This window comes from Schistocerca piceifrons, chromosome 2 (assembly GCF_021461385.2).
Source record: "Schistocerca piceifrons isolate TAMUIC-IGC-003096 chromosome 2, iqSchPice1.1, whole genome shotgun sequence".
Classification (NCBI taxonomy): Eukaryota; Metazoa; Arthropoda; class Insecta; order Orthoptera; family Acrididae; genus Schistocerca; species Schistocerca piceifrons.
Window position 1 is genome coordinate 670,521,837 of NC_060139.1, and position 12,983 is coordinate 670,534,819.

A 12,983-nucleotide genomic window follows, 5' to 3' on the forward strand; every position below is an offset into this window, starting at 1 on the left:
GACAACACAAAAATAGATGCTAATGATAGAATGTGAAAACTTCGTCTATTAATAAATATGCAAAGAAAAACGTTTGCTCTCCACTTTCAGCCTGAGCAAGATTTGTCTTACGATGAGATCATGATGAAGTATTTTGGCAGACATGGATGTAAACAGTTTCTGAAAGGTAAGCCCATTAGATCTGGGTACAAAGCACGGTGTCTAAACACAACCATGGGTTATATAGTGGACTTTCAAATATACCAAGGAGCTGATCCTCAGAGCTATGGAAAATATGAGAAAGCATTTGGAAAATGTGCTGCTCCGTTGATTCAAATGACCGATTTTCTTCCTGAAAAGAACAAACACCTTCCCTACAGGTTTTATTTTGTCAACTTGTTTACATCACAAACATTGTTGATCTACGTGAAGCAACGAGGTTTTGGTGCAACTGGGACTATTCGTGAAAATTGTGTGCCTAAAGAGTGTCATCTCGTACCTTCTAACACTATGTCGAAAAGGAATAAGAGAGGAGATTTTGATTACAAGAGCAGCAAGGAAAGTGGAATAATCGTTGCCAAATGGCTAGATAGTTCTACAGTAACAATTGCTTCCAGAAGCCATGGTATCAGTCCAGTCAGCACCGTTTCCCGATACTCTAGACAAGAGTCCGCAGCTCGTGGTCGTGCAGTAGCGTTCTCGCTTCCCGCGCCCGGGTTCCCGGGTTCGATTCCCGGCGGGGTCAGTGATTTTCTCTGCCTCGTGATGACTGGGTGTTGTGTGATGTCCTTAGATTAGTTAGGTTTAAGTAGTTCTAAGTTATAGGGGACTGATGACAATAGATGTTAAGTCCCACAGTGCTCAGAGCCATTTTTTACTCTAGACAAGAGAAGAAAAGAATACTTGTACCTGGACCTAATGTAATTGGAGAATACCACAAAAATATGGGAGGCTTATAGATATCTCTATACATAATGGGTGGCTTCTTCATAGAAGGACTGGTATAAATGTGCCTCAGCTGCACTTCTGGCGCTACATTGTGAAATGTTACCTGACTTCCAATGCTGCAGTACCAAGAGGTCCTGGACGCCCTGCGGGTAATTCAAACCAAGGCAGAGTGCTGCATGATATGATGAAACAAATCATCTGGTAGCCATGGTGCCACAGAAAAAAAGACGCTGTGCGGCGGAAAACTGGAAAGGAACCCCAAGAACAATGTGATGTTGGTTGTCAGTTGGGACGATAAAGTCGATCGCGTAGAAGGGAGTCGTTGCTGTGGGTACTTACGCGCAGCGTTACGTATAAATGCTAGAAGGTACGATTATAAGTTTGAAAGTATTGCGTTGGATTCGTAGAGTAAAAGTATTTCAGTGATTGGGTTTATTCGCGGAAAGGCGAGCGGATTTATCTATGAGAATTGCGGTCGAAACAGCATCGTGGTTGTTGGTTAGTAATGTCATTACTGGAACGTATTGCTGTTCGAAAACATATGAAAAGGCTTCCGTGGACAGTGATTACCTGCTTGACTAATATAGAAACGCAACGTAGCAATGGATACTTTAGCATGAATAATGAGGTTAACTATAAATACAATTGTTAGGAAGTGTGTTACATGGCAAAACGCTAATAAAACAAAGTGATATTAATGTGTACTGTTATAATTTTAAAGTTATATTTTCCATCTTTTGATGTAGAGACTTTAACATTTGGAAAGCATGAAAAACGCGTGTTCGTACTACGCACTTGCTCATGTTTTTTCACTAAGAAAGCGTGTCCTACTGTGTGGCTCCAATACTCGAGTCCGACAGCCGCAAAAATAATTAATTTTAAATCTGACTTAATACTGAATACATGCTTTACTGCCATTAGCCATGGTTATTTTATAAGAAATGAAAAGATTTGCTATGAGCAATACAAAGACTAGACTCAATCTGTAAACATTATGAACGAATGTTTTTGAAAGTGGTAGTGTTAAATAACGTTTTTGAATGTTCTAGAATATTCCAGAATACAATCTGGGAACGGCACATATCGCTTTATCTGCACTCCGGCAAAATCGTCTTAACAAATCAGTCATGCATCGTAGTACAGACAGAAGAACAACTCAACCCATCGCAAAAGTGTATCGTCTTATAGGGAGAATCTACGTAAACAAAGAATGGCTGTGTGGACAATTTTAGCAACAAAAAGTGACGTAGTTCGGCAAACAAATCAGTGAATACGGAATATCATACTAGGGGAAGAAAAAATATTTAATTTGATTGGTACAATAATGAACCAAGAAGGGAACTTCCCAACAGGAGTCCTAAATTTGCTGAATGTTCCCGGCAAGTTCCCCCGAAAAAAACTTCTGAGCAACGGCACAGAACCGGAAAGTCACAGGTTTAAAAATCTCCAATTTTTCGTGAGATTAGCGTACAGTATGTCCATCGGTAAAGCACAAGGCAAACATTCCAATGTTGCGGAGTAAATTTAAAAGAACCGTGTTTTACCCACATACAACTGTACTCTGTCTTTTCGCGTAGTGGACGATCAAGAAATGTATTCGTCTTTGCAAGCAAAAACTAAACACAAAAGGTGGTTTATAAGTATACACTTGAAATAAGTTAAATGCTACACAAATTGAACACATTCCCAGTTCCAAAAGATAGCTCCAAGATCATAACCTCTAGCAACTAGCAGAATTAAATTATCTTGAACGCAATTTAAATGTCAACAGTGATCTCTACTACGACAAAAACAAATTTTTGTAGGACATGGGGAAAAAAAGAGGAAAAGAATTATGAACAAAACTGTGTGCCCAACCGAGACTCGAACTCGAGACCTTTGCCTTTCGCGGGCAAGTGCTCTACCAATTGAGCTACCGAAGCACGGCTCACGCCCGGTACTGCAGAGTGAAAATCTCATTCTGGGAATATGAATAAAGTTCTACAAAACAGTGCCTTAACTTTTCTGTAAGAAAATAAACTTTGAAGACGCTTAATATAAGAGAAGACTCAAGACTGTACATCTCTTGGAAGAGGTAAGGACTATGATGTAACAGCCGCCGCACTTTCGGACGGGCAAGTAACAACCCACAAGGAACGAACCTCATAAGGCAATAAACAATGCAGTGCCAATAAGGGTATTTCTTTATGAGCTAAACGGACATTCAATGTAAAGATAAGGGGAAGGTTCTTCTTACCATAAGGGTCGACCTCGGTGCCATCTGACGAACAGTGGAGGCTTCTGGTGACAGCATAGAGGTCGATCCCCGAATAGCGAGCCGGTTCGTGGCAGCGTGGCCGCTCGCTTCCTAGAGTGACAACACCCATGGACAGCAACTTCGAGAGGGACAAGAGACGGCAGTCACACGTCCACGGATTCCCGTACAACTCCACTGTGATAAGATCCGAAATTTCCGTTGGCAGTTCCAATGTCTGCAGCTTGTTGTTAGCGAGGAACAAGTAGTGTAGGTTGGGCACGTCCGAGAATGTGTTCTGTGGGATGAACTCGAGACGGTTGTTGAACAGTGCCACAACGGCCAACTTGTCCTTGTGCAGGAAAAGTCTCTCGTCCAAATATGTCAGCTGGTTGTTGTACAGATACACACTCTCTAGGTAGGGGTTGAATCGGAAGGTCTCCTCGTGCAGGTACGTGAGAGAATTATCACTGAGTGTGACGACTTTAAGATGATGGTTGTAGCGGAAAGTGTAGTGGTGTACGCTCTTCAGTGAACAGTTGGTCAGGTAGACTTCCTCGAGGAGCGAATTGTTGGCAAACAGTTCCGACGGGAGCTGGCGCAGAGGGTTGTGGCTAAAGTTGACCTTCAGCAGGTTCTTGTTAGCCTCGAGGAGGCGCTCGCTCAGAGTAGCCAGCTTATTGCGCCCCAGGTCGAGAAAATTCAGTTGCAGTAGCGGCTGGAAAGTATCTACTGCCACAGTTTCTATGATATTGTTGTCGACATAGAGCACTTTGAGGTTGGGTGTGCTGGTAAACATGGTTCCATCCAGAAACGGGATGTCATTGTGGGGCATGTTGAGCGTCTCGAGGTTCTGGAGGTGTTGGAAGAGATCGGAGCGCAGCTTGCCCAGTCTGAGACCGGGCAGGAAGAGCGAGCGCAGCTCGGGAGTGAACAGGAATATCTGCGGGTCGAGCCACTTGAGCGGGTTGAAGCCGATGCTGAGCGCGTTCAGGTGGCGGCAGTGTCGGAGCAGGTCCGTCGGCAGCGACTGCAGGGAGTTGTTGGCGATGCACAGCACCCGCAGCTCGGGCACGTCGCTCAGCATGAGGTCGGACGCTTGCGTCAGCCGGTTGGCCGTCAGGTACAGCCTCTCCAGCTTGGGTAGCCGGTGGAAGGCGTGGGCCTCCACAATCGAGATCTCGTTGTTCTTCAGCAGCAGGTTCTCCAGTTCATTCATCTGTTGGGCAATACAGACATAGTTGTCGATTACAGTGGACACACAAGCAACATAATAGAAATACATAAACATCAAACAGCCAGAAAACAAAAAGAGATTAAACACATTTCAAACAACATCTACTTTCCGAAACTTCCTGGCAGATTAAAACTCGGGACCTTTGCCTTTCGCGGGCAAGTGCTCTACCAAACAAAAAATACCATACAGCAGCAATAGCCACTCACCTGCATGAAACAAAACATGTTAACAACACAAGTATCAGCATCCTACACATCCAACCAAAAGGTAGAAAACTAGACATCCTTGAAACTCCAAATATACAAACACAAAAAAACAACCTGAATCCATATTAAACGACAACTGAGCTACCCAAGCACGACTCACGCCCCGTCCTCACAGCGTTCATTCCGCCAGTACCTCGTCTCCTATCCTCCAAACTTCACAGAAGCTCTCCTGCGAATCTGTGGCTAAGCCATGTCTCTGCAATATCCTGTCTTCCAGGAGAGCTAGTTCTGCATGGTTCGCAGGAGAGCTTCTGTGATGTTTTGAAGGTAGGAGACGAGGTACTGGCGGAACTAAAGCTGTGAGGACAGGGCGTGAGTCGTACTTGGGTAGCTCAGTTGATAGACACTTGCCCGCGAAAGGCAAAGGTCCTGAGTTCGAGTCTCGGTCCGGCACACAGTTTTAATCTGCCAGAAAGTTTCAAATCAGCGCACACTCCGCTGTAGAGTGAAAATTTCATTCCAGAAACATCAACTTTCTAGTCACTATCCAAGAAGCAAGAAAGATTGTAACAATGAGCCCACAAGCACCTTGCCTTAGATCACAACCAAAGATACACAAAATATGGGACCCCCATGAGGCCTATAGTGAACTGTAGGAACAGCCCAACATTCAAACTCAACAAAATGCTCTTCAGAATTCTCAAAGAAGCACACATATTAAATAATGACAGAACACTTAAAAACACAACAGAATTTACACAACATGTCAAAAACATAGACGTACCTAATGGAGCCACACTTGCCTCATTTGACATACAAAACCTTTATTCCTCTGTGCCAATAGATCACACACTACAGATAATCAATGACAACCTGCAAAAGCACAAAAAAAAAAAAAAATCCCTTCAACTCACATTTCTGAACTAATGGACCTGCTTGAATTCACACTTTCACAAAACTATTTTAAATTTAACAATAAAATCTACAAACAAACAGATGGTCTGGCAATGGGCTTCAATCTTTCTGGATTGCTAGCAGAAATATTTATAAGTTACCTAGACGACAAAATCCTGAATTTCAATCACCACCTTCTCAAAAATATCATCTACTACTACAGATATGTAGATGATATCATCATTTTAATCAAAGGTACCGAAGATGGTATCAGTGTGTTGAATCAGTTATTCAACAACTCCCATGAAAACATAAAATTCACAGTTGAACACCAAACAGATGACAGCATAAATTTCTTGAACTTTACCATTAAAATAAAGAATAACAGACGTCAGTTTGAAATTTATCGGAAGCCTACCACAAGACACACGACAATCCACAACTCCTCTTGTCACCCCACAGCAAACAAAATGACAGCATTCCGGTACATGATCAACAGAGCTATCCAACTACCACTATCTGAAGACAAATGTGATCAAAAAATTGAAATGATAAAACAAACACTATTGAAAATGGTTATAACAGCTCCATGGTAGACACCCTAAAACACTCAATAATGGCAAAGCAATCACAACACAAAAAAACAAAAAGAAAATATCATCTTCCATACAATCCCCTTTCTAGGTAACATTTCATATCAGACTGATAATGTCTTCAAATGAAAAGGCATAAGCATATCCTTTACCAGAGACAACAAGTTTGGACAGAAGCTACCCCACAACGTCAGCTCATGAAACACACTTCATCACACAGGTGTGTACAAAATTGAATATTTGGACTGTGACTGCTTCTACATAGGCCAGACAGGCAGATCATTTCATATTAGGTTCAAAGAGCACATGGTGCCACTAAAAACAAAACAAAAAGTACCATACATCAGCAATAGCCACCCACCTGCATGAAACAAAACACCATGTTAACAACACAAGTATCAGCATCCTACACATCCAACCAAAAGGCAGAAAACTAGACATCCTTGAAACACTTCAAATATACAAACACCAAACAAAACAACCTGAATCCATGTTAAACGACAAAAATGACAATATTTACAAGAGTATCATCTCTGTTTTAAGCAACTGCCTAAATCATTAAAATTGCGCCCCCCCCCCCCCACACACACACACACCCTTGGTATTACCATAAATATTTCGTTATGTCACCATGATAGCTGCCAAGAGTACAAGATATTGACCTCATTCACATATATATCACCACAACAACAGCTTGTACCCCTTATCAGCTTGAACCTATATGTACATCAACTACTGGCACAAATTGTACATTCATCTGCATATTTTAAAGCATTAATCAGCCTTTAGGCAGTTATTACATGTAACAGATGTAATCTTAAGAACCGTTGCCAAGTAAAGTTTGCTCTCATACAATCAATCTTGCCACCCTCTCTCTCCCTCTCACTTTCTCTTTCTCTCCCTCTACCTCCAGCCTTTCACATCTATCTATTAATCCCAATCAAAACTGTAATTTATGTATAATTTTACCGCTGTAGCCAATATGATTACTGTACTTAAAGTTTGTAACATTTCACCTGATTGTATAAACGAGTGTGAAGTTTAAAAAGCTATTTTAACTTGTCGAAATCGGGCTTATATACCACCTGAAGTATGTATTCCAACACATGTATTCGACACCTCAAACCAAACACCTCCAAATCCCTAAAAAAAATTCTGTAATAATGTTGTTACGATGAATATTCTTTGTACTTTGCGATAGTGTTTTCCCTTCTGCTATACGATCCTTCCACCCAATAGTTTCCAGGCACCATATTTGTTTATTAAGTATGACAGTATACATGTGATGTGTTACGCCGGCCTGTTTGGACGAGCGGTTCTAGGCGCTTCAGTCTGGAACCGCGAGACCGCTACGGTCGCAGGTTCGAATGCTGCCTCGGGCATGGATGTGTGTGACGTCCTTAGGTTAGTTAGGTTTAAGTAGTTCTAAGTTCTAGGGGACTGATGACCTCAGATGTTAAGTCCCATAGTGCTCAGAGCCATTTGAACCATTTGATGTGTTACGACAGCGAAAGGAACCTGTGACCACTGGAGGCACTCTATTTTACTTATTTTATGTTTACCGTTACATATGCGTTTAATTTTTTGCCCAAAGAAATCCAAAACCGTGTTCTGAAATAGTGTTTTGTTTTCTCCACTAGACAGTGCCACAAGTTCCCCCCTCCCCCCAAAAAAATCGTAAAACAACACACACACACAAATTCCATATTAACAAATGTAAATCCACCTGATGATGGAGGTTTAAATCTTTGAAACGCGTCGTGGAGATAAATAAACAGTAACTGTTAACAGTACACTTGTTGTTTCATTTAATGTCAGTAACAGTCACGGTAAAGCCTAACCTAAAATGTTCGCATTTAAAGGAACACAAACGGTTGCAAAATGAAAGCGTGGACTGTGAAAAAATAATGAAGGTGAGAACAAAGTCTATCGCGACAGAACTTCGAGCTTTCGACGATTTCCACCACCGCCATCGCCAGGAGCAACTGACTGTAAGAGCTGGTGCTGTGGTAGCCTTATATAGTCCAAAGACGGCTTCTGATTCGTCGGTACTTCGTCATGCTGTCGCGGATGGTGTCAACGTCAGTGCTGATGGAACCACCGCTCCCATCGTAGAGTAAAAATTGCGACGAATATCAGTGGCTCTTCTCTGCATCCAGAGGTCGCTTCCATGCACAGCTACGATTATATCCACAGTCATGGTTGAAAGTTTTCTCACACATTCGTATTTCTGCAATTTCTTTAATTATACGAGTCCCATTATGTGGTAACCCGGAACAAAATTTTCGTTTCGTCAAACAGTATTTTTTGTTTGTTTGTGAAGCTGTGCTCAACAACTGCAAATTTTTCCAGTTCTCGATTTTTAATATGCTGGTGATGTTCTGCACAGTGATCGGAAACGGTACGGATGGACTGACTGATGTAACTGCTTCCACACTCATATGGCATGTTGGAAAAGCAGATGCTACCCCCTGTTAAGGACAGTTTCGGCCTCAGGATTCTTGGGATTTGCAACATCCCATGTGAGTGCGGAAGAAGTTACAATGGTCAGTCAGTTTGCACAGTTTCCGATCACTGTGCAGAACATCAACGGCAGATTAAAAATCGAGAACTGGAGAAAGCTGCAGTTCCCTAGCACAGCCACACAAACAGACATAAATTACTGTTTGACAAATCAGATGTTTTGTTCCAGGGACTCTTATAATTAAAACGGTTGTGGAAATAAGAATGTGTGAAGAAACCTTCAACCTTGACGGTGGATATAACTGTGGCGGTGCATGGAAGCGAGCTCTGGTTGCAGAAAAGAGTCATAGATATTTATTGCAGTTTTCAAGCTACGGCGAGATTGGTGGCGCCACCAGCGCAGATATTGACACCATCTGCTACATCATTACGTAACTACCGACCAATTAGAAGCCGTCTTTGAGCTCTATAAGCCATCTCAGTAGCCGTTCTGACAGTAGTTGCTCCTGACGACGTCGATGGTGGAAATCGTCGAAAGCTCGAGGTCTTACTCTGAATTGACGCGGCAAGAAATCCGAGAATGTTTTAGACTAAATACTCAACGTGTAGCCGTAAATTACACTCATACAGAGTATTTCTCAAATGAACGTAAAAAATGAGAGGGCTGGTACAGTGAGTCCTAGCAAGCAACTTCCACATAGCAACTCATGTCCGCATCCCTTGGCTTTCAGTGCTAGGTGTCATTCAACAGCGTCTCGCGCCGCCGAGTAGATAGGCATACAGCCTGCCATCCGAGTCAACATGGAAGCAGGTCTGCTGGGCAACGTTTTCAATCTCTTTGTGACATCTAGGTAAAAGATAGGTGGGGTAGGAATTTCATGTCCGTTATTTGGAAACAGTTACAAAAACTGCTCCAAATTACGTCCTCCCGCTTGAATGCATGTGGTGCAACGGTATCTGAGTGACTGTCGCACACTTTCAAACACCTCTGGCAAAGGGGGGATTGCATCAAGGGCTACCATAATTCGCGCTATCAGCTCTTCATCCGTCTCGATACGTGTTTGGTAATAAACAGTTTTCAAGTGTCCCCAATGGTGTCAAAACGGGGCAATGTCCAGGCCACGCCACCGGCCCAACGCAATCTATCTACTCGCAGTTCTCACCAAAGGTCTCATCCAAATGATTCCGCTCCGACTGAGCGACGTGCAAAGATACACCATCGTGTTGGTACTACATGCGCTGAGCGGGGCATGTTCCAATAACTCTGGGAGCGTTTCCCTTAACCCTCCATTGCTCGCGACACTCGACATGCACATGATTTTCCCGCTTTATTTTGTCAGAGTGGGCGGACTGACTTCGCGCCATTTTCAGTACCTTTCTGTTATCTCTCTATCCGTTAGTTTCAGCCATCATTGGCTTTCAGTTACGCAAATTGCACTGGTTATGAAGCATTATTATATCGTCATCCGGACGAGCACTAGTGTACATTACTTTATTGCTTTCCTAGCTTCAGTACAACTTTCATGTGCGTAATTTTAGACATATGTAAACCAATAATAGATTATTTGCTTTTTACTAGAATACTTACCTATGAAAAAAGCAAATATTCGCTATACATTTAGTTTGTGCAGTAAATGTGAAGCGCTAAAAATACCTAGGTGAGAATTTATCCGAGATCCTGACGTATGGTTGAAATAGCTGCATGAGCTGAGTTATGAATATCGTGACTCAGACAACGAGGACTGTGCACATGACAGCGGTTACGTTTCAGGAACAGGACAAGAAGTGTCGGAAAATGATGAATTTGAATCACAGGAAGAAGTAGTTCAAGAGGATGTATTTCTTTTAGGAAAAATTCGAATAGCTAAATGGAGGAAAGTAAACGTGCTACCAATGTTAGAATAAGATCTTATAATATTATTACACATTTACCTGTATCCAAAAATGAAATTCTTACAACAAAGACGGAAATAGATATTACGAAGTTATTCTTGAATGAAAATATAACATCCGTTATTGCAACATGTACTAATATTTAAATTAATAAAGTTCGTGTAACTTATCTAGGGGAATGGATGATAAAAAAAGATGTTATAGAGATCAGAGTTTTTATTGGTTTGCAACTTCTGCGTGGATCTCGGGAATGTTCTAGAAGGATTTAGCAAAGCTGTGGGATATCTCAAAGGCAACGGACATGAATCATGCTACTTATGCATGAGTAAAACCCGATTCAGATTTTACTTGAGATATCCCAGGTTTGATAGTATTCTTGATAGAGGTGTTGGCAGAAAGAATGACAAATTGGCTGCTATCTAGAGGCACTGGAACTGCTTACGAAAACTTGCCAAAATATTTATCACCTCGTGTTTACCGCATTACGCTTTAGTATTAAATGTATCGTATTTAAATAAAATACTTCTAAAATCATTCATATACACCGTTCAGAGAGTCCAGATGCACCGCTGATGTTCTGGATGACACTTGTCACCGGTGCGAGTAACCATGTCAGGAATTACCGCGCGAGTAATGAAGGGTTAATAAGATTAAGTAACAGTTTGGCTTCAGTCGTCAGGAGACCATGTATGGACCACACAGTTTATTGCCTATCAGACCAGCCCAAAAGTTGATGGCAAAACGCTCTTGGTGGCCACAAACAAAAACGACGTGGGGATTTTCCCGTGCCCACACGTGTTGATTGTGGCTTTTGGGCATACCTTTCTTTGTAAGGGATGCCTCATCCGTAAAAAGTACAACGTGTGGGAAGTCAGGCTGAATAACACTTTCTTCCAAAACCACTGGCAGAAGTCGATGTGACATAGAAAATGTTCTGGATTAATCGCTTGACCTTTCTGAAGGCGGTGAGGGTGCAAATCATTTTCATTCCACACACGCCAGAGCGTGAAATGGTTTACATTCGTTTCTCGAGCAGCACTCAGCAAGCTTGTTGAGAGCGTGTTTTGCAGCAGTGCTAACGCCTCCTCTTCAAATTCTGGTGAACGCACTGTGAGTGCCTTCGCACCTGTATCACAAAATGGCGGCATCACGTTTCGATATAGGCCCTAAATGCACATGCGCCATTATGATCCCTTGTTGCCAGCCGGAGTGGCCGTGCGGTTCTAGGCGCTACAGTCTGGAGTCGAGCGACCGCTACGGTCGCAGGTTCGAATCCTATCTCGGGCAAGGATGTGTGTGATGTTCTTAGGTTAGTTAGGTTTAATTAGTTCTAAGTTCTAGGCGACTGATGACCTCAGAAGTTAAGCCGCATAGTGCTCAGAGCCATTTGAACCATTTGATGCCTTGTTAGTGGACAACTCTCCTTCAGTGCACTTGTCTCTCTTAGGGACCTGTGGATGGCGGTGAACGGGAGTGGATATGACACTTGACAGTTCGGAAACTGCTGACCGTTCAACTGCTGAGCAGCGTGAGCATTTCCGTCCACCGCTCGTAACCACAATGCATGTCTACTCTTTCACTGCAAGAAAAGCGCTCCATTTCCCGTCCGCTCCGCGCAGTACCAGACACAAGAGTGTCCCCATTTGTTGATACACTAACGGAGGGTGAACCAGACTGTGCAATGTGCACAGGTGCCACCCTTTGTGCGAGATCATTTGAACCAGGCGTCTGAACTGCAAAACACAACGCGTTCGCGTCCCAGCAAATGCCGGAAGAAACTCCACGGTGTTGTCCCGCCTGCTACCATTTCAACTCGACGGCGGGCTGTATGCCTACCTTTACGGCGGGGCGCGACGCTGTTAAGTGCGGCCTACAGTCGAATGATAAGGGATGCGGACATGCGTTGCTTGTTATAATCCATTCTACGAGCCTTATCATTTTTTACATTCAGTTAGAAACACTCATCCTGTAGATACGATGGAAGACATAAAATATTTGCACCCATTGTGGGTTCTATTTCATAACCCTAACCGAGCGTGGTGGAGCAGTAGCTAGGCATTGGAATCGCATTCTAAAGGAGCGAGATTCAAATCACCGTCTAATCACCTAAATTTAAGTTTTGCGTGATGTACCTAAATCTCTTAAGATCGATTTCCTTCCCCCTTCTTGTCGATTTCGGACTTGAGCCCAATCTCTAATTATCTGGTCTTAGCCAGGGCGTTAATATCTTACCTTAGATCCTACTTTCATTTATTTATCTTTAGCGCTTTCTATAGCACAGCTAACATCAGCTGATACTCTGTGACATGCCAGCACTTACACTCATTCAGAATGTCACATACACTACTGGCCATTAAAATTGCTGCACCACGAAGATGACGTGCTACAGACGCGAAATTTAACCGACAGGAAGAAGTTGATGTGATATGCAAATGATTAGCATTTCAGAGCATTCACACAAGGTTGGCGCCGGGGGCGACACCTACAACGTGCTGACATGAGGAAAGTTTCCAAACGATTTCTCATACACAAACAGC

General features: G+C 42.8%; 1 protein-coding gene across 1 annotated transcript in view; it reads right to left on the reverse strand.

Annotated features, from left to right (window-relative positions):
* The window catches only part of LOC124776479 (platelet glycoprotein V-like), a 127,729-nt gene that overhangs the window by 34,660 nt on the left and 80,086 nt on the right, over positions 1 to 12,983 (reverse strand). Inside the window, exon 3 of the mRNA XM_047251494.1 lies at positions 3,164 to 4,379. Within this exon, the coding sequence (XP_047107450.1) occupies positions 3,164 to 4,379 (1,216 nt within the window). The remainder of the gene's footprint in view (positions 1 to 3,163; positions 4,380 to 12,983) is intronic.